Source organism: Watersipora subatra, chromosome 9, assembly GCF_963576615.1.
Source record: "Watersipora subatra chromosome 9, tzWatSuba1.1, whole genome shotgun sequence".
NCBI classification, from domain to species: Eukaryota; Metazoa; Bryozoa; class Gymnolaemata; order Cheilostomatida; family Watersiporidae; genus Watersipora; species Watersipora subatra.
Window position 1 is genome coordinate 54,149,148 of NC_088716.1, and position 23,300 is coordinate 54,172,447.

Sequence of the window (23,300 nt, forward strand, 5' to 3'; positions counted from 1 at the left end):
TGGGCGCAGAAGTTACAGCATCAGAGTTCCATTCTGAAAGTTATGAGTTCAAATCCTATTTTATGCAATTTTTTCCTTGCCCTCTAAATGTGTCTTTAGACAGACAACCATGGTTCTTATTATAGGAAAGATTATCTTGATGAACCATTTGCAATATATACTTACCTCAAGTAAGTTTTCAGTTTCAGATAACCTATATATATATATATATTTATTAAAGTTGGTAGAGTGTATGTGTGATTATCTAGCTATAGCTATCAAAATTTTTGAATAAGGAATCTGTATGGCAGAAGATTTGATTGCGAACCCTTCGGTTCGCCAGTTTGACGCCTTACCAATTCAGTTACCCGAGCCTGACGTGTTCATTAGGTGATATATGTCGCTATATGGGAGCAAATACGCTACCGCTTTCCGTCACGGCGTACTGTGATGGCATAACGACATGAGAAGTGATGGCTCTTATCAGTAAGCTTACTCAAACTATCCATTGGCAATGTGCCAGGCTAATAGCACAAGGCAGGCAACTCTCATTACCTCTCATTGTTTAAAAGCTGATTTTTAATACCCGGGCAACACCGGGTAGCACAGCTAGTAGTTTATAAAGTGCATTCATTGTAAACGACTAATACTCAGTATAGAGTTTTTACTCCTCTAGACGCATGAACATGCGGGTTGTCTAATGAAATGTTTTGAGTTGGTTTTGACTATGTTCTGATGCATCTTTATTTGAATATGTATTTATTAGTGGAATAGAGTAGTGGAACACGGTGAAACCTGTAGTAAAAACAGCTATGAAATAAAATATAAGTGATAATAAATTGATATGCAAGATAAACTTTGCATATTCAGCAGGTAATGAATTATGACAAGCCATTTAAAATGCGAACAATAGCACAACGATACATATGCATATAATAAAAATTGAATAATGAAAAAGTAAAATTACCATTTCCTTCCTCAGACAACCACTGGCTGCTAAAGTTTACTGATTACTAGTTTACAACTTGTGCTGTCGGCTTGGAGTGTCTCAAATGAGGCAGTATAATGCATATTTGGTCACATGACCGCCAAATATGGGTATTAAAATGAGAGTTTGAGGACAGATTACATACTGCCTTTGTGACCTACATTGCAAGAGTGAGAAATGAGTGAAAAAGCAGACTGAGAAACACTAGACTCGGGCAGTCTCATATACTGTACTTTACCTGATCATCAGATGTGCCGCTAAAGCAAAGAGAATAAGTATGTACACAATTATTCAGCATTGTCTGATGTAGCTGACTAGTGGAAATGTCCCTGTGTCGAACTACCAAGCCGAATGCTGGAAGTTCAAATCATGCACTTGAACTCTATTTGGACGACCTCAACCCATGGTTTTCATTATAGTAGACTACTAAATGCCCAGGGTTGCACTGGTAATAAAAAAGTTTTTGTACAGGAAATTTATTTTCAATCAACATTTATTAATTTAACTTTTAAATAAAGGTGTTTGGTTATTCATGTGTGTGCTGTAAGTTTAATCTAGTTTATGCTATATATACATTTATGTATGGTATTTTGGGGATGTCTCGGCATGTATTTTTCTTCTAGTACATTGATAGTCCAGCGCGCTATTAAAGGCTGGTTCACACTATATCACCGTATGTCAGTCGATTATGTTAACCAATTATGTAAACCGATGGCATCGACGAAGCAACGCGGACACGTCGGGAAAGTTTGCAGCTGTCAAACTTTCCCGATATATCGCCGAGCATCGATAACCGCCTTTATAATGTGAACCATTTTGGCGATGTGATTTGCAGTCGGGGATAACGTGGTTTATTTCCGTTTATAATCGTTGCTGCGGGACTAGTATTTGATTTCAGCCATGCGAAAACAAAGAGGTTTCTTTGCGAATTTTAAAAAGAAAAATGAGCATACTACGCCAGTGTTTGCTGTTGCAACTGCGAGTAGGTTTGGGATAGTGTGAACATTTTGCTATCACCTGCGATCATTAAAGTATTGTAGAATCAACGCCGAGATGGTGTGAACCAACATTGAAGATTAGCAGGTGTAATATGTATGTCCACAATTACTCCATAGTATGGTAAGGTGGTGGTGTGGTGGTTAGCGCGGCTGTTTGCAAAACTGGTGTCTCTGAATTGAATTTCAGTTTCATTTTCAAGTGTTCCTAACTTCTTCAGTGTGTATTTTATCACTATAGCTAGACATGACAGACTAACAAACCAACACTTAGTTGTATATATAGTTATATACCACCACTCTTTGCGCTTCATTTTGTACTGTAGCCTATTAAATATAGTGCATGTTGTTTATGACACTGAATCAAATCTTATAACATATGTCTATCTTTTAATCTTTTCCTTCTAATTTTATGAGATTTTCTTTAAGAAACATACTCTATGCTTACCATCATTTAGCATATGGTCCTTGCATCTGCTGAATAAACTATCATTTTTGTGTTTTATTTTTTAAACATTTTTAGACATCTTGATGGGGTTCAAAAGATATTCCATTTAAAAAAACACTTATCAGGATGAGTGAACAAACTAACACCGCTACTGTGAGAATTGGTGGATGCTGGCACTGTACCAAACTATTATACTTAATGCAACATGATTGTACTGCACTGCCAGGCATGACTTAACTACTCACTACTCTACTAATTGTTAAATACTATAAAAATATTATAAATTCTAGTGGTAGTTTCAGACGTGAGTCGCACCTGCCGTAAGCCGATGGAAACCTGTACTGTTTGGCATAAAAATAATTGCAAGATTATGAATTAATACAATATGTATATTACAAAATATATGGGTACAGCATGAATTCATCTTTATCCACTTACTTTGTTTTACAATAAAATTGTTTTACATCTGCAGGAATACAAAATCTTACTAAAAAGTAACTGGGTATATGGCAGATTTAAACACAGACTAATATAAACCCTCAAGATATATTCAGATGAGAGTGTACATGCGGTCATGTAGAAACAGAATACACGAATTTATCAATCGCTGGTATTACCAACACATCAGACAATCATGTTTTGCCATTATCGATGAGGTTGCTAGCCTACATAAAAACATTTTGATCTCTACTTCTACAATATTAAATATTATCTATTGCACACAACAAGAAACTTGTGTGTAATTATTTACACTGATTATATACAACTATGACGTTCAATCTACCAGCCACCATCATCATACATCTCATCGTTGTCATCCATGCCAAAGAGTTCGACAGGAGTTTCATCTATCCCGTGCTCTGACTCATCCTGGCTTCCTCCATCCGAGTAACGCCTGCTCTCCGGCTTGGGCAACTCAGCTCCCATGACTAGGGCACTGCTAGGACCATCGTTGCTATCGTCTGGTGAGTGGTGACTCTTAGGCTTAGTTTTCCGTGGAGGGTATCGTACTGGGTAAGGATTAACAAACTTGGATTTTCCAGAGCTCGCATTATTTTTTCGATTGTTTTGGGTGTAATTGACCGAACCATTGGGAGGATTTGATTGATTATATCTTTGGTATTGCTTTTTGAATGGACTGGCACGATTTTGCTGAGGGGTGCCTGGGGCAGCTCGCTGATTGTTCGCGCTTGACGAATTATTCCTTTGGGAGGCAGGAGAATATCCTGGCGGAAGTGGGGCTTTCCTCTTCATGGACCTGAGGCTTGTGCGCGACTGAGAAGCAGACTTAGTCCCATGAAGGGGCCGAGACCTGGCACGCTGTCCTCGTGCGGGGGTATCAAGGCTCGCAAAGCTGTGTGAGAGTTGCTCCGCGTATAATGGTCTCTGTAGACTTCTTACAGGAGTACAGGCTCGTGACCCGTTAGTATATCGAGGGTCATCAAACGTCAAGTCAGGATCAAGATCTCCTAAATTTCTAGGATTGTGCCTGCGATTGCCACTGGCAAAGATAGGGGAGTCAGGTGTTCTATTGACGCGAGGTCGCTGCCGAGGCTGGGAAACTGACCTGGATCTGTTTATCCGATAAGGCCGTGAACTATCACTACTAGCGTCGTCGTCCCCTGCTGGCTGTAAATTTGGAATGCTCATGCATCTTTGATCGCCTCTTTGGCAAACCTCTTCTTTGTTCCTGGTTGGGTAGTGATCTAGATCTAAAGAGACAAATGAGAATGCTGTCAAGCTTGGCTGAGCTCATCCAGGCCATATAAAGCATCTGTAGATACATGTAGATTAAAACTTCACATAGAGGACAAATAAGTGATGTAAAGCCTGCTTCGCACTGAATGACATGACATATGAATACTGAACGAATAGGAAACTGACACTTGCTGTCACATATGAATACTGAACGAATAGGAAACTGACACTTGCTGTTACATATGAATACTGAACGAATAGGAAATTGACACTTGCTGTGACATATGAATACTAAACGAATAGGAAACTGACACTTGCTGTCACATATGAATACTGAACGAATAGGAAACTGACACTTGCTGTGACATATGAATACTGAACGAATAGGAAACTGACAGTTGCTGTGACATGAAAACTGAACAAATAGGAAACTGACACTTGCTGTGACATATGAATACTAAACGGATAGGAAACTGACACTTGTTGTGACATATAAAAACTGAACGAATAGGAAACTGACACTTGCTGTGACATATGAACACTGAACGGATAGGAAACTGACACTTGCTGTGACATATGAATACTAAACAAATAGGAAACTGACACTTGCTGTCACATATGAATACTGAACGAATAGGAAACTGACACTTGCTGTGACATATGAATACTGAACGAATAGGAAACTGACACTTGCTGTGACATATGAATACTAAACGAATAGGAAACTGGCACTTGCTGTCACATATGAATACTAAACGAATAGGAAACTGACACTTGCGGTCACATATGAATACTGAACGAATAGGAAACTGACACTTGCTGTCACATATAAATGCTGAACAGATAGGAAACTGACACTTGCTGTGACATATGAAAACTGAACGAATAGGAAACTGACACTTGCTGTGACATATGAATACTAAACGGATAGGAAACTGACACTTGCTGTGACATATGAATACTGAACAAATAGGAAACTGACATTTGCTGTGACATATGAATACTAAACGGATAGGAAACTTGCTGTGATATTTGTCATATGATGGAAAGAGAAAAACTAGACTTATTCGAACTTTTTGGGTATTTTTAGAAATTTAAAATAAATTTTAACATCTCGATTGTTCCTAATTCTAGTTATGAATTTAGTTTACCAATTTCAGCTGATTATGTAAACATTTTTAAAGACAGAGAATAACCCATACAAGTGTGTATTTCATATCATTCATTACTAATCACCATTAAAACAAATGTCACAAATACAGTGGGGTGCAAAATAAAGTGGACATCTTTTGATCATTGAACAAATTTTTCAAACTGACTTACAACTTGTTGTTAATAGTAAACAAACATGAATTATATACCAGTAAAATCAAAATCTTATCACGACTCAAAAGATAATCTGTAGGATGCACTCAAATTGGATGAGATGCAGTTTCTCAGACGGATGTAATAAAAATGATCGGATTGCATAATTATCACCAGGTTTCATGAGTTTCACGAGATGAATGCTTTTTCTATAATTTATACATATAATAAATTTTTTGCTCCAAAATCTAGTCTTGAAATAAACAAACAAACAAGTATGTGGTGTCACAATCGGTTGTATTGAATAATAACGTTCACCAGATGTCTATTCTATCACAAAGGAGGCACTCACCATCTACACATCCATCATAAAGTCAGAATCCATCATAATGTCAGAATCCACCATCTACCATAAATCAGCACCCACCACCTACACTTGCCACAAAGAGGCACCCACCATTTACACTTCTGTCAAAAAGGCGGACTCCAACATCTACACATCTATCATAAAAGCAGCATCCACCATCTACACTTCTACCACAAAGGCAGCTCCCACCATCTACACTTCTATCATAAAGGCAGAGCCCAACATCTACACTTTTGCCATAAAGCAGCAGTCACCACCTACACTTCCGTCACAAAGGCAGAACCCACCACCTACACTTCCGTCACAAAGGCAGAACCCACCATCTACACTTCTGTCACAAAGGCAGAACCCACCATCTACACTTCTGTCACAAAGGCAGAACACACCATCTACATTTCTGTCATAAAGGCAGAACACGCCATCTACAGTAAATAAATATAAATTCTTCCTGCGAATGACATTATTAATACTGAAAAGTGAGTCACTGTGACGACTTTCGCCACTATATTGCTCACTGAACTACTGATCAGCACTAAGGCTAAATAGTTGTAAAACACCTTATCTGCTTATTCAAGTACCTAAGTTTTTAAAGACAAAGCCAACAATATAGTTTAAATGGAGTTCTAGAAACATTCATTGTGATTGAGGTTTGAAGACAACACCGAAGGCTGGATAACTTAATTCAACAATTCAGAGTAACAATTAATGGGACAAAAGCCTTGTTGACTGAAAAAAAGTAAACATATTGAAAATATTTGGACCCTGTATATGGGTGAATAAACTTATTACGTGCATGACCAGGTGACATCCTGTTATTTCGAGGAAATCATAAATACTTTGCCTTGCGTATTGCACATCCTTTGTTTGACGAGGAAATAAGCCAATCATTTGTGCATGTTTTCTTTGGTGCAGTGACCTTTAAAGGTTGACATTACAGTTATTTGGTATCAAAAGATTCACCATGTTTTACTCTGCTGTGTTGTAGGTGCAAAATATGTGGAAATGCGATTACAAGCTTTTAAAAGCTCAAAAATGAACAGTTAATCGAGGCCATCACGAAAACGTCATAGATAGGAATCCATTTCCAAAACGGCTCAAATGGGACGTAGCGGGACACGATGGCTTCTGTTTACACTTTCATGCAACCTCATTCGTCGAAATATTTTCACACATATACTTCACGCATTCAACAAAACCATGTCTATTGCCCTTACGCATCTATCTCATCATCATTGTAATGCTGTCACTTTGAGCACTGATATCTCAAAACCTACCGTGAAATTTTGTTTAAGCTTTTAACCTTAGCTCGAAGGAGTGCATACCATCCTTTGATAAACATGACGAGCCTGTGTGTCACCTGTGATAGCCGAAAAACGCTGCAGAAACTGTTCGTGCTATTTGGCAGGAAGTATGGGTCACATGATCAGATTACGACTAGATGATTAGACCAAGCCAAAACAAAACTGTAACGTAGCGAGCATCTACATTTGATACGGGCTTTCTGGTAAAACCCGAAGTGTTCGTCAAAAACTAGTGCTACAAGACGCTATATTGAGCCTTTTATTGGCCTTTAATTTCACGTGATCAAAAAATAACCACAATGATTTAGTACATCCTCGAAATAAAGATATTCCAATCTACGGCATTTTCGTGATGGCTGCGATTAACTGTTCGTTTTTGAGCTTTCAAGACTTGTAATCACATTTCCACATATTTTGCACCTACAACACAGCAGAGTAAGACATGGTGAATACTTTGATACCCAATAATTGTAATGTGAATTTTGTTGCAAGTCAACCTTTAAACTTGGCTTGATATTTGCAGCTTGATTGAGTCACTGACTGTCAGCAATTATGTTTTGAGGTAAAATTCCAACTGAAAAACATTAGTCAATTTAAAATGAAAACTAAGTCATATTGAAACTGCATTAAGAGGCTTAAAATAAAATGGTTTAAAAAAGAAAACTGTTAAAAAACCTTTATTAAAAACTTTATGCTCGAAATTTTTATGTATATATGTCTAAAACAAAAACTTGAGCCTGTATTTTACACCTCAAGTTTACTTCACAGAGCTATCATTATAAGGTTGCTTGTTTGTGTATTTAGTATTGGCTCACATCTCTTCTCCTCAGACTGATGAAGGTCTCAACTAAAGAGACAGCTCACCAGTTTCTGTTATATTGTATTTTAAGTTAATTGTATTTTAAATCATATACAGTTAAACCGCCTACACGCGATTAAACGACCACCTCAACCTACAAACTTCCCAACGTACTACCTAAACGTTGGCCAAACATCAGGTTTTACACTTGAAATTCATTTCAATATACGAGCTCAAAGCTTTTTGAAACATTGCAGTTTTGAAGGCGAAAGTAAAAAGGCTTCACCTAATTACAGTTAGAGTAAATTATGCGGCATACCTCTATTACGTACTCACCCACATCCGAACCTACACACCTCCAAGCTTAAACTTTCATCTAAGATTAATAAAAACCTTCCATTGAATATCTCTTTATAAAGTTAGTTTTTTCTTTCCCATAGCTTTATATATAAATTTGTTTGTTAATGTACAGTTTTTATTGACAACTTATTATAGGTTTTTGAGCAGTGAAACAGACTAGACAAATTTTTAAGGAAATTTATTTCCAACAGGTGATAATGTCAACGTAAGAAGCAGATAATGGAATTAATAAACACTGTATGTTGAGATTCCCCAGACAGCCATAGATGACTTCAGAGTTAACTATAAGAGTATTGTCATAGTAACGCATACAGGGCAGGAAAATTATTCATCATCCTCACAATCCATTTTACAATCATAATGCTATAAGATCACTTTATTTGCTATACAGTAGGTGCTCCTATAGCGTATATCTCCTACAACCCAAATTCCACTGAATTTATGTACGGTTTTTGCTCCGTACAACTAAAAAGAATTTCATATAAAGTGAAGTGTCAAGTTGATGCAAATTCTCAAATTCGATTTCATTAACGAAAATCTTATAGTTACCTTAAAAATATCGTTTTCTCTCTTGTTGCACTTGTGAGAGAAAACGGCGTATTAGGCTCTCTATTATATATACTAGTATCCAGGCAAACTAGTTCGCCCTTACAGATCGTCAGGAGTGATGACAGAGCGCAGAGATTAAGTAGCCACGCAATAATTCATAGATACTTTAAAGGCAGTCTATTGGTGCAGGCGTAGGAGTGTTGATATATCAAATTGAATGTCATGAGTTTCAATCTCGTTGAAAGCTATCATTATCCTAATCTCGGCCCAGACGGACGTCAGACAGACACCACTCTTATTACATGTAGTAAAGATATATTTTGGTTTTACTCTATTTTAGCCATATAAATATTTTGCTATATTTTTCCTTTGCGGAATAGATCTTGCTGTATAGAATAAAAATTTAAAAGATGATGTCAATTAGCTTGTTGTAAAATTACCACTAACCATAATTAGTTAAGGTTTTAGTCTTGTCAAAAGCTATCTCTTATCCTAGCCTCGGACTATGGCAGACGGTCAGACAGACACCGCTATTAATGTGTATAGTAAAGATATATTTTTGTTTTAATTTATTTTACATAAATGGAATATTTTGCAACAATTTTTCTTCACAGAATAGACCAAAACTAAGAAACTATCATTATCCTAATCTCTAACACCGCCTTTAATATGTATAGTAATGATTATTTTTGTTTTTATTTTAGATAAATGGAATATTATGCAATATTTTTCCTTTGCGGAATAGATCTTGCTGTCTAGAAAAAATTAAAAGAAATGATGCCATTTAGCTTCTTGTAAAATTACCACAAACCATAATTCGTAAAGATGAACCATAATCCGAGTGAAATTAAAAAGAAAAAGTGAAAAACTTGTCGATACAAACCATTAATACTACATTTACTCAGTCTTTAAATTAAAAAAAGTTAAATCTAGTTTTTTCTTTTGGAGGAAAGAGTTTGGGAAGATCTTAGGACAGATTAGGCAATTTACATATATTTTGCTATTCGCATAACGTAAATTGCTACAATGTAAACATTCCCAGAACAGATTATTTACGATGTAGGAGCGTCTACTGTATATCACTTCAATCTTTTTAGAGAAATACCAAGAATAGTGTTATAAAAGAGAGCAAAGGCAAAATATGTTGAAGAATGTTATTATGTATTGTGGCTCATAATGCTATGAATAAAAACTGATGATATGATAAGACAACTCTCATTATAGACCAAAATAATGTAAGCTGTCATCTATTTGTTGTTGATAGTGAAATAGCTACTTCTGTCACCTGGTAAAATGAAAAATCCAATGAAGCCACAACAGGAAATGCATGGGAGACATTGTTGAGCGTGTCGTCACCTTAAAAAGGAAGGGCCATGTGACAACGGAAAGCTGAGAAGGATATGGAGTTTGAACAGTGGCCAGGTCAAAGGAGAGGAAGGGTGGGTTTAGTCATACCCATTCTCATCTGATATGTTAGAAACTGGTTGAAAAAATAGTGGAGGTAGCATTTGGAACCTGGAGTATAATTATATCCATATATGGATTATACATTTCCATAGTTTAAAATTATCAATCAGGGAAGTATAGCGTGTAGTCAATATGTTAGTGAGATTTGCAAGGAGCAAGCTTTTTCGTGAAGTCGCCTCACCTCCTTGAATGATGAATCATGTTTTCATGAAGACTATGATCCATTGAACATATATCAATATCATCTAAAAGGTGCCTCAAAGAGTTATTGGAATAACAATATTTAGGAACTAAGGCAGCGGTAACATGTAGCTAACATGTGACCAGGCAAAAGACCTGAGCTATGTGTTGGGTTGCTTCCCAAGACATTCTAACAGCAATGCTCAAAGTAACATCAAAAGCAACGACTCCTAATGTTAAAAAAGGCTTAAACTTCTTCAAGGCCACCTTTAGACCAACCTAATACAAATTAGCAATTAGTTTGCATTTTTTCAGGCAAACCTTACTCACTAACTATAATTTTCTACAAGCATCAGAATGTATTACATACCATCAAACTACATTATAGAAGGTGCGTGCAGTGGCTGTCTTAGAAAAATTCGATTCTCAAGATAAATAACAAATGCGCATAAAACAAAGGGACAGTATTAAATAAGAGTGTTTGCCACAAAATTATGTAGCAAAAACCAAAATTTAAACAAAATGTTGATGTTATTATTTTAGGCAAATTGTTTGTTTGTAAAAAGTATCAACTACTTAGCAATATTTAGCTCACAGTGTCAGCACTCTACCTACGTCTATGATGTACACAGCGAACACCTACTAGTAAGTAAATATAACTTCGCTGCCAGTATGCATAGATATTTATATTCATTGTTCTCTCTCTCTCTCTGAGAGCTTGCTTTACATCAGAAAGAAAAGCTAACTAAATGAATCAAAAGCCTCAGATTCTAACATACGCCATAATCCTGGTCTACAATTCTGTTATTAACATAAGCTGGCCAGAGGCTACACTTACCATAGGTTTGTGATTTAGAAACAGGCATCCGCTGAGGAAACCGAGAAAATGAGTCAGAAGGAGTGTTGTTGTTATTATAATATTCTTCTCTCTTCTTCAGCTCGTCAGCGCGTCTCTCCGTGTTTCTACGGTGCAGTTTAGCAGCAACTCGGCCTAGCTCATCATCACTCTCTGAATCTAATTTACCTGCATAACAAATCCTGCAGGTTATCTGAATTGGCACCCTCAGCAGGTTCTCTAAGCCTATTGATGTGATAAGCTGCACAATCACTGCTTCCAAACTACAAATAAAGCTTTCAAAAATGCATGTATAAAGTAGTCATTGAATCACATCTGAACAAGAAATCAAGAGTTGCCCTCTTCTTTATAAGTTTATGTGTGAAGTCTCCTTGTTCTGCCAGGTAATAGAGTGCCTTAATACTGATTATAGTTTTGAACCATAAAGTTAAAGTTGGTTGACATACAACTCGTAACTACATCTTCTATTTGACAGTCACAAGGGAGGTAGCTAATTCCAACCAATAAACCAAAATCCATCTTGGATGAGTTTAAATAGTCAAAATATGTCTTATCTAAATCCTGCATCTCTTATTAACTTAACTCATGGACTTCTACCACAGTATAGTCAACATTAATTTAAGCTAAGTAACACCTTGCAGAACGTTGGCAGCACCCTGAAAGAGACACTATAACATAATACTGGACAAGTGTACCATCTGGCTTCCTCCTAGTGTATGAAGGCAGGGAAGATGCATTGCTGTTGGTAGGTGATACAGATTCACTATGAAGTGGCGCGTCAGGATAGTTGGGTTCATAGCCTATTCCCCTCAGAGAAACGTTCTTCCTTCGCCAATCCTTAGCCCTTTTTCTATCCAAACAGACATATAATGAGTTTTAGAATTAATAAATAATAATAAATATTTCAGTGAGTTGCTTGAATACTAAAAGACACACAAAAGGGCTAAAAATATTCCTGATATATTCTAAAATTTTTACGATTAGCTAACCATACAAATTCTTGAACACGAGCTAAATATAATATGAAAGCTATTTATAATAAAGAAGGTTGCTGTCAATGTTGTACGAGAAGACAACTCCGCTAATCATCTGAAGTTTTAAATTACATTAGCTAATATAAATGGATCCAAAAGTGATGCATTCAAGTACATACATGTACATACTTGAATGAGTCACTGATATGTACTCAACACATTCAAGTATATATATGTACATACTTGAATGAGTCACTGATATGTACTCAACACATTCAGGAACATGATACATGTACGTACTTGCATGAGTCACTGATATGTACTTAACACATTCAAGCACATACATGTATGTACTTGAATGGGTCACTGATATGTACTTAACACATTCAAGTACATACATATACGTACGTGAATGAGTGACTGATATGTACTCAACACATTCAAGTACATACATTTACGTACTTTAATGAGTCACTGATATGTCCTTAACACATTCAAGTACATACACGTACGTACTTGAATGAGTCACTGATATGTGCTTAACACACTCAAGTACGTACATGTATGTAAGTCACTCTTTTGTTAAATATTTCAAAACCTTAGCAGAGGTCTCCGCGAATGCTGTTATCAGAACCGACAGCTATGATGAACAGGATACTACTACTGGAAATTCCCCTGTCCCACAGCCTATGACCAAAGTGATAATGGAAAAAAGAAAGGGTACTGCTGGTTAAGAAATGCAATATTAGCAGTCAAATGGCACTCCAATGCAATAGGAGAACTGCAATGGTAGCTGTAATGTACTGGGTGTTATTATGTACAACAAACAGCAATAATGAAAGGAAATGATTATATGTTTCTATCTCTCCCCTGCAATAGGAGAAATGCAATATTAGAAGTAAAATGGCAAGCTGCTGTGTAATATACAGTTTGAAAGTTGGTTGTGTTGAATGTAGAATGGTTTTGACAGTATCTGTAACAAAAAGCAAGCATTAGCATTCACGTGTGTCTAGAAGTTTTTTTGCAAACTGGAGCAAAAGAAAGAAATGGATGTCACAGAAACCATGGTTAAGTTGGGTGTGTGAGATTTAGAGTTATTTACACTAGCAGAAAGAGAAACTTCTGTTATTTTGCAAAAAAATTTAATTCCAGCTTAATTACAGCAGATTTTATGGTCAATAAACTGAATGCATGTTTACCATTAGTGTGAAAACATAGTTCTGAGAAAACTGGTTTTAAAGTTTGAGAAACGAAAACCAATGCAGTTTTGTTTGCATTTCAAAACATCATAGCAACCAATATCAAGAAGTTGTGATATTTATCTAGATTTCTGTATTTATATCCAAAAAATTATGCTGAATTTAAAAATCTAAACAGATTTTAGCTGGTTGTCATAGCAATAGCTGTATATCTATAAGAAAATGTAGGCCTATTACTTAATTTTGCAGATATTAAAAACGTCTTAGTAGTACTGCGATATTGGGCCCAGTCGCAGTATCATCAACAAAATCTTTAGAAAAATAATAACAGTAACATATTGCACACCATCGGTCATTATATACTTCGATCTTGTAAATTCGAATGATTATTCTTATAACTAAATCTTATAATAATCTTATAACATCGAATAATTACTCTTATAATAATCTTATAAGAATCGTTAAAAAAATATCATCGTCATTTCCTTCGCCTTTACTGCTTTGGACATCAGTTGGAATACCAAAGTACTAATTATAGGTGTCCAAAATGTCAGAGCTATCTTTAAAATCGGCAAAAAAGAAACGATTACTTTTCAGTACTTCTACGTTTATTACAGAAACCTTCGGCAATCAGACAATGCCATAGACTGGTGAAATGTGCACGTTTTTCTCGTGAAATGCGCACAGCTTTATGGTTCTACCATCTGTTGCACGGCTTTATGGACGTTTTGTTGGTCAGTCTTAATTTTGATTAAAAAAGGCTTGTCAGGTTTTAATGGGGATTTTAGGCCAAATTAACCTTTCTATTTATGTATAATCCGATCAGATGGGTAAGTTTTAAGATATTGTCTACACTTTTCAAAGACTTGGTAACATATTTAAATAGGTTTATATGTGTTTTGTATCATTATTATACTTAAACGACTCCACACAAAAATGGTTAAATTTTTGAATGGGATTTCGGTACAAGGCTTTGGGACGGCCGTTGATGACTAATTTTCGTGAGTTGTGTGCACATATGCAATTATCATAAAGCTCCCAAACACTCGCTTCGCTCGTGTTTGGTCGTGGGACAATTGTAAGATGATTATCTATACATTTCTTAAAGTTTGTGTACATGTGTGTCCAGCCATAGCTATTAAAACCTTGCAATTGCGATTTGGTAAAACATAAGATTTGATCGCAGTACCGCCCGTTCGCCGGTTGACTGCCTTACTGAGCCACAGATCTTGATTGATTCGCTAGTCAATATAAGTCAGTATATGGAAGCAAATAGGCTAGCGCTTCCGGTCATGACATAAATTCATAGCGTAGCTCTTATTAGTAAGCTTACTCAATTTGTTCATTGGCAATGTGTCAGGCAAATAGCAAGTGGCAAGCAACTCTTATTGCCTCTCATTGTTTATAAGCTGACTTTTAATACCCGGGCAATGCCGGGTAGCACAGCTAGTGTCTCATATGAACAGGACCAAATAAAGCAACAGGAGATACAATATCAACAAAAGTTTCTTTGAACATTAAAATTTGGCCAATGTTATACCGATTATATACGTTACTAGCTGTACTACCCAGCTTTGCCTAGGTGATAATAAAGTCTTTGAACAGAAAAAATATTTTATTTAACATATACAACATTTACCGTTCTAACTTTTAAACTTCATATCAAGACGAAAGTGTTTTTGTGCAGTTCAAATGAATCGAGAGAAAAAAGAAAACAATTGTAAAGGTTTTCAACCTTTTTCAAAAACTACAACTTTTCAATTGCACATCATAAAAGAAGTGTTTTGTTGACATAAATTAGGAGGAAAAATAAAACTGTAAAGGTGTTTAAATGTAAATATGAAATCATTAGCAAGTAATGGCTAAATCTAGTCTGTTTTCCTACGAATACAATGAAAAATCACTTAGTATACGATTATATGATTTTGGTTCATTTCAGTGTTGGCATCATAAGGTGTAAATATCGTATAGACATATAGAGTGGTATAGAAACCCATAGCAATTATCTAATGCAATCACTGCCTGGTAAAAATCATCATCATTAAAAAATAGTAATTAAACAATATGTTAACCTTAGTAACTATAGTTACCTACAATAACTTTAGTGCATTTTGTGGGTATGATCTGCAAGAAAATGTAATATTACAATGTACTACATGCAGAGTTTTTACCTTCAAGACAAACGTGTAACATGAACGCTGAATCTAGCTTCTATGAATTTAGCTTGCTAAAACATACTTGAAAGAAGTTTTCGTATGAATTTTAGTAAACTTTAAACTAAAATTTTATTACTTATATGTTTGCAAACCGGTTTTTATTATAACGGACGACACTGAACTGAGATACAATCGACAAGTTTTAATTTCGAGAAAGACTACTCTTGATATCGTTGTGCGGAAAACCAATTAGCCTTAGTACGGTGAAGACGAAAAAGCATTGTGTTTCATAGAGTTAACAGAATTCATAGAGTTTCACTTAACACGTCATTTAGTGTGGAAATACCTATAAATTAATGCGCTTAATTTATAGGTATTTCTTAATCAGAATTAAGGAAACGTAATGGGCCTGGAAAACAGTCTTCAGAGCAGCTGAAATAAATTAGGAGAGCAAATAAATGTTGATATATAATAAATAGCAGGTAGGTATGTAGATTACGAAACAGATGATTTTACAATAATCCAATTAATACAAACTGAGAAAACCCAATAAAAATGATTATTTCGTTGTAATCAGTACAACAATCGCAAAATTTTAATTTCACGAGAATCTATTGTTGATACCGCTTAGCCAAAATAAATTAGCCCTAGTACAGCGAGGACGAAAAAGCATTGCGTTTCATAGATCTAAAAGAGTTCATAGAGTTTCAATTAACCTGCATTTTGGGTGTGAAAATGAAAAAGGATGTATACGCTATGTAGTAGGAGCGATAAAATGTGAGAGCTTTTGTGGTCTTGTGGTAAAGCGCTGGATTTCTAAACTGCGTTTGCAAACCTAGTGAGTTCAAATCCAGATCACAAATAAGATGTAAAATTTTAATTCCAAAATTTTAATAGCTATAACTGGACATACCGAAGGACAGACGACAGAAAAAGATGACAAACTCTGAGAAATATATATATAGATTAAGGGATATTCGTTGCTCACCAGTTCAGCATTATCCATTATGGTAAAAATGAATTTGCAAACAGATAAGTAATAAAATTCTAGTCAAAAAATTGAAGTTTACTAAAAGACTTACTAAAACTTCCTTAAAGTATGTGTTTAGTACGCTAAATTCATTTAAGTTAGATTCAGTGTTTATATTACACGTCTGTCTCAAAGGTAAGAATTCTGCACGTAGTACATACTGCATGTAGTACATTGTAACGTTACATTTCCTCTTAGATTATAACCACTAATGCGCTAAAGTTTTTGTTGGTAACTATAGTTACTAAGGTTAACATATTGTCTTGCTACTATTTTCTAATGACGATTTTTACCAAGAGGTGATTGCATTAGATAATTACTATGGGTTTCTATACCCTCTATACAATATTTTCAAACACTGAATACACTGAAACGAACTTATTTCATATAATTGTTTACCAAATAATTTTTTATTTGAATCGAAGCAAAACGGGCTATATTTAGCCCGCTTTATTATACTCGCTAATGATTTCATATTTACATTTAAATACCTTTACAGTTGTATGGCTGCATCAACATGGGGAAATATATCATAAATCCAGACTGTTTTAAATTAATTTGTAGGCACAGCTATAGTCAAGCGCATTTCAAAGCCGGTGAGCAATAGAGATATGTAGAGGAAACACACCTTCGCCTTTTCACATAGCGACAGACAACAATGAGGGTGATCAGTAGTATCACCCCGAGAGGAATCAGTGTAGCCAGTAAGATCCTCACTGCAAACAAACAAAATGACAGGTAAAACTGCTTCATGTGGAAGAACTGAGTGATGACCAGGATATCAAATGGAAAACTTTTGAGTGTCTGAAGTGTTTAGTCACATTGAGCAAAGAGCTATACCGCAGGTATGAACTCCAGTTACAAAGTCACAGTTTACTTTCAGGGAGGATGTAACATGCTGGAAACTGAACCTTGAAGGATGACTGAAAGCGCTTCAACATTATCATCTTCTCGAGTTTACAACTAATTATGATATTTGTAGACCAAAGTTGAAACACAAAATTCTAGAAGTTTAACTCTATGGGCTTCGTGAGAGGAGAGTTTTAGGTAGGAAATAGGAAAGCTCTAAAACTGGTTGCAATGTCATTGACAACTAACCAATTTGGAGTCATGGAAAATTGAGATGAAAACTAAACAATTTTAATATAATTATATTGTTTCAGCACTTCTTTTAAAACTTTCTCTACTGTCTAAACCGCTTTGCTCAATGTAAAAATTTAAAAAATCACATTATAAAAACTGATACCTTTATGTTGTATGCTAGAAACAATTTATTCACGTGGTGTGCTGTTAGTTCACCTTGAGACTATTAACGGTCAATTTTGCTGAACAAACCCTCTTATGGATTGTCTACGGGTCTAGAGTGTGTCAAAGCGTGTGCTACAACACACAGATGGTGCTCGTATATTGGGCGACTCTGCGAGAGCTCCCAAATACTCTAAAAGGTTACTGAAGCTAAATTCCAACTTAATCGACACAACTCAATAAAGCAAACATTCGCGACTAACATAGCATATAGCGCCTGCCTCACCTGTCTTAGGGAGCCAAAGAGCACCTTTATTGCATGAAACTAAAGTCCTGCCATTATTCTTGGTCCTGAATGAGACTTGGTTGTTGTTGTATCTCTTTACTGCAATAAAAGGTCAAGGATGGAAAATAATTTTTAGCTTCCAATGTTTATGAAAGATATTTAGACAATTCTTTTATCTACAGCCATTATAATTAGAAAACATTAATTTTTAATAAATTTCAGTTAAGCAAACTTAAAGCATGAGTTTAAAAATTTAGCAATTATATTAAATGGCATTCTGGGTATTTCTCCGTAGAGTTCGAACGTCACCTTTCCTACTGCCAATGCCTTAGATAAAAATATAAAATTGTCGATGTTTCTACATTGGTCAATGGCACTTCATATGACTGGCTTTCTTCAACCAACTCCATCTCATTGCATGAGTTGATGACTCTCAAAGTACTAACTAAAGAGCATATGACAAAGTCATAAGGTCAATAGCATTGATGAATAAAGTCTGAAAATATGTATTGTTTTGTTCATTTTAGTTTAACGATTTATAAAACCGTATCACAACCATGATACGGTTTATAAATCGGTTTCTATTGACTCAATACTCATCAATAATTGTGATGATAATAATAACGCATGTGATGTCAATCATAGATATATTTTTATCGATCCAGTAATGTAACAACCTTTCAAAAATCAGTTTGAGTGACGGACAGTGACTCAATAAGGTCTCACAGTAACCTTCCTATATATTAAGCTAAATGACGCAGTGATGGACAGTGACTCAATAAGGTCGACAGTAACCATCCTATATATTAAGCTAAATGACGCAGTGATGGACAGTGACTCAATAAGGTCCCACAGTAACCTTGCTATATATTAAGCTAAATGACGCAGTGACGGACAGTGACTCAATGAAGTCCCACCTTCCTATATATTAAGCTAAATAATGCATATACCTAGTTTTAATTTGTCACCTGCAAGCAACCAACTTATTAAAGTGATCGCTCTGAGAACACCAGCATGTATCACAAATATAATTTAAATTTTTCGCATTTCGTTTTCACAGACAAGTTTTCACATTTCGTTTTCACAAGCTTTAACACTCAAAAATAATTTTAATTCAATGCTTTTTATCACATTAAAGATTGCATTTTAACTCTGGCTTCCATAGAGAAATATCATGAAAAAATACTTTGAAACACACCATCTAGTTATAGTTGTTATAGTTAACCCACGAAATCTGCTAACAGCTGCCACAAACAGAACTAAAAAATTCAAGTACTAATAGTGATCAACGAGTTCAACTGGTAACCTACATTACCTGCAGCTTAGTAAACCAGGCTAGTTATCATAAAATAAACTAACCATGAACTAGATCATATGTTTTATGACAGAATTAGTGAAGATACAACAGGAGATTTAGAGTTATTCCGAACCTTTTAGGCACTTTCACAGGTATCTTGGAGGAATGTTTGTCAGAATTATTTTGATGATTAGTTTTAGGTGACAATCTTCATTGTAAAACATTCTGTACTGCTCTTTGCATTTACCTTAGCACAGTATTAAAGGTTGACTTGAAGCAAAATTCACATTACAGTTATTTGGTATCAAAAGATTCACCATGTCTTACTCTGCTGTGTTGTAGGTACAAAATATGTGGCAATGTGATTACAAGCTCTTAAAAGCTCAAAAATGAAAAGCCGCCATAGATTGGAATAAGTTTATTTCTCTTACGTAGTCATTACATTTGGTTATTGTTTCGTCACGTGATGTTCTCACGTGAATTGAAAGGGAAATAAAAGGCTCAATATAAAACCTCTTGTAGCACTGGTTTATTTATGACAAAACACTTCGGGTTTTACCGAAGACCCCGTATCAAATATAGATGCTCGCTACTTAATGGTTTTGTTTCGGTTTAGTCTAATTGTCTAGTCGTAATCTGATCATGTGACCACATACGTCGCAAATAATTTATGCAGCATTTTTCGATTATCACAGGTGACCAACGAGCTCCTCATGATTATCAGACAATGATATGTACTCCTTCGAGCTAAGGTTAAAAAATTAAATGAATTTTCACAGTAGGTTATAAGATACCAGTGCTGAAAGTGCCAGCATCACAGTGACAATGAAATAGACACGTAAGAACAATAGACATGGTTTTATTTAATGCGTGAAGTATATTTGTGAAAATATTTCGACGAATGAGGTTGCGTGAAAGTGTAAACAGAAGCCATCTCTCACAACTACGTCCCATTTGAGCCGTTTTAGAAAGAGATTCTAATCTACGGTGGTTTTGTGATGGCTGCGATTAACTGTTCGTTTTTTAGCTTTTAAGAGCATGTAATCACATTTCCACATATTTGGCACCTACATCACAGCAGAGTAAGACATGGTGAGTCTTTTGATACCAAATAACTGTAATGTGAATTTTGTTGCAAGTCAACCTTTAAGGTTTCAAATTGAGCAACTAATAATGTTACAAAACAAGGTTAAAAAATCTCCAAGTTGTTTCTTATGTCTAATTATCATGGTAAAACTTATATTGTTATTTGCTTCAACATAATTATCTTTTCAGCATTCACAAAACTAAATTAAGAAGGTCTAAGACAATAAATAGTTACCGTGTGACATCATAACTAGTTACGAGTCTATGAAAGTATAATATACAGTATATGAACGGGGAGTGAGTGACTTTTATAAGTATTTTTGATGCACAATTTTTATGTTTTTTCCACTGTTGCTTGTCTGTCTAGTTGGTACTGTCATAATGATATAGATAATGCTGCCATCACACCTCTATTAATTTAATATACAAGTGCTGACACACTATATACGAACCTAGCACTCGGAGATTCAAAGAAAAAGAGCTGAACTCAGAGCTATTGTCAGTATCGACGCTGACAGTCATGGCGACTGTATTGTCTGTGCCCATTCTAAGAACCCTTCCCTCTAACTGGTTGTGACAAAAATATCTGTTCTTCACCGTAACATAGTCAGTCTGTGGTTCTGGATCTGGGTTATCTATCATCTCATCGATGACAAATGTGACTGTACCCTAAGAATATTAAACATATTTTAAATAGATCTAACATACAAGACATCTTAGTAAGATAGGGTATTTAGATACAATTCAATTGTTTAAATGCAGCTCAAAATGATTTCCTGCATTTAAATACACAGCATTCTTACAAGAGAACGAGTCTAGGGCTATGTCTCTAATCATATCGATAGCAGTTCTTACTGCAAACCAAACAGGCTGTCGTTAATAACATGTGTACCTTATACAAACACACAACCATTGCTGTGTGGCTCCTCAATGGCAGAGCTAGATATGGTACTACAGTTTTCAGGACTTTGTACTGTTAGCATTTTCAGCAACACTACAGGTTCTAGAGTACTGGCAAGACTTCATACTATATGTTTAATCATCTTGCAACAAAAGGAACTGAGCAGCTCAGATGTGCTAGTGGTAACACTGGACCTGGTGCTAGTGGTAACACTGATCCTGGTGCTAGTGGTAACACTGGACCTTGTGCTAGTGGTAACACTGGACCTGGTGCTAGTGGTAACACTGGACTTGGTGCTAGTGGTAACACTGGACCAAGTGCTATTGGTAACACTGGACCTTGTGCTAGTGGTAACACTGGACCTGGTGCTAGTGGTAACACTGGACCTGGTGCTAGTGGTAACACTGGATCTGGTGCCGGTGGTAACACTGTACCTGATGCTAGTGATAACACTGGACCTGGTGCTAGTGGTAACACTGGACCTGGTGCTAGTGGTAACACTGGACCTGGTGCTAGTGGTAACACTGACCTGGTGCTAGTGGTAACACTGGACCTGGTGCTAGTGGTAACACTGGACCAAGTGCTATTGGTAACACTGGACCTGGTGCTAGTGGTAACACTGGACCAAGTGCTATTGGTAACACTGGACCTGGTGCCAGTGGTAATACTAGACCTGGTGCTAGTAGTAACACTGGACCTCATGCTAGACAGGACTTTACATAGGTCAATATTTCCAAGTGATGAATGACTTTCTCAGATTACATCAGAGAAAGTTACTAAAGACCGCTTCTGATTAACGAAACAGTTAATCAAACCATTTTAGGAGTTTTAACGTACTATGAAGACAGAAATTAGTTTAAGAAAGAGCGGACGATTACTTATAGCCTAACAATAACTTGTTAATAATTGATTGTTCAGCTGAGCTGACCATATTTTAGATTTAATCATTTTCATTAAAAAAACTACCCAAATACTACATGGCATCATGTTACTACCCTCCTGTGCAACTTTTGCTGCCTTTATGAAACAAATTACCATGACCAGCAACAGATGAATATAATTATATCTAGACATCAACTAAGACAACACAGTCATGCTGAACACTACTTCCTGTCTCTGAACTAGACCTCTGTCTAGAATAGAGATTAAAGCTTTATAATCACAAAGAAATTTTGAAAGACCATTTTTATAGTGAAATATGCGTTCTAACTAAAGAACTACTCCATCCAACTGATATACTAGCTGTAAGTTACAAGAACACTAGCGGATAATCTCTGATCAGATTCTAAGAAATATTCAGTATTAACAACTTGTCCTTGAATGCCTTCATGGGTATTACAATTCAGTCATTTTAGAGCTTGTAGACAGGAGACAGAATAATAACATTAGATCATTGAGAAGGACAAGATATACAGTATTCTTTTATTGCTGAAGAGAAACTCCCAACTCTGATAACAGAGCAATCGTTAACTAAGCAGCATAAGAATATAAGATATATTAAGAATACATAAGAACATACATAAGAATATAATTTCCACAATGCATAGTTGTGGAACGCATAGTTGCAATCGTTGACTGACTTTTCAACTGCCTAGTAGGTATACATTTAAATTTATTTATTAAAGGGCTAAAACTAAAACTTTGTGAAGATTGAACATATTCAAGTTGAAATTCCGCGAACTTTTTTGTGAACTTCTGATCTACCAGCTGACTGAGCTTTAATTAAAACCTCTTCCGATCATCACCTTATTTAGATGCTGCTTCACCATGAATATGTATCATTTTATTGGCTTTAGTAAACCATCGACAAAAATGATGCTTTTTGTTACATGTC

The 23,300-nt window shown here is 35.7% G+C and overlaps 1 protein-coding gene across 1 annotated transcript in view; it reads right to left on the minus strand.

Moving 5' to 3' along the window:
* Positions 1–2,787: 2,787 nt before the first annotated feature.
* LOC137404008 (uncharacterized) overlaps positions 2,788–23,300 on the minus strand; it is a 51,393-nt gene continuing 30,880 nt past the window's right edge. Inside the window, exons 6-11 of the mRNA XM_068090166.1 lie at positions 21,018–21,234; positions 18,183–18,281; positions 17,280–17,367; positions 11,988–12,142; positions 11,275–11,460; positions 2,788–4,122 (exon numbers count right to left, since the gene is read on the minus strand). Of these exons, the coding sequence (XP_067946267.1) occupies positions 3,191–4,122; positions 11,275–11,460; positions 11,988–12,142; positions 17,280–17,367; positions 18,183–18,281; positions 21,018–21,234 (1,677 nt within the window). The 3' untranslated portion in view covers positions 2,788–3,190. The remainder of the gene's footprint in view (positions 4,123–11,274; positions 11,461–11,987; positions 12,143–17,279; positions 17,368–18,182; positions 18,282–21,017; positions 21,235–23,300) is intronic.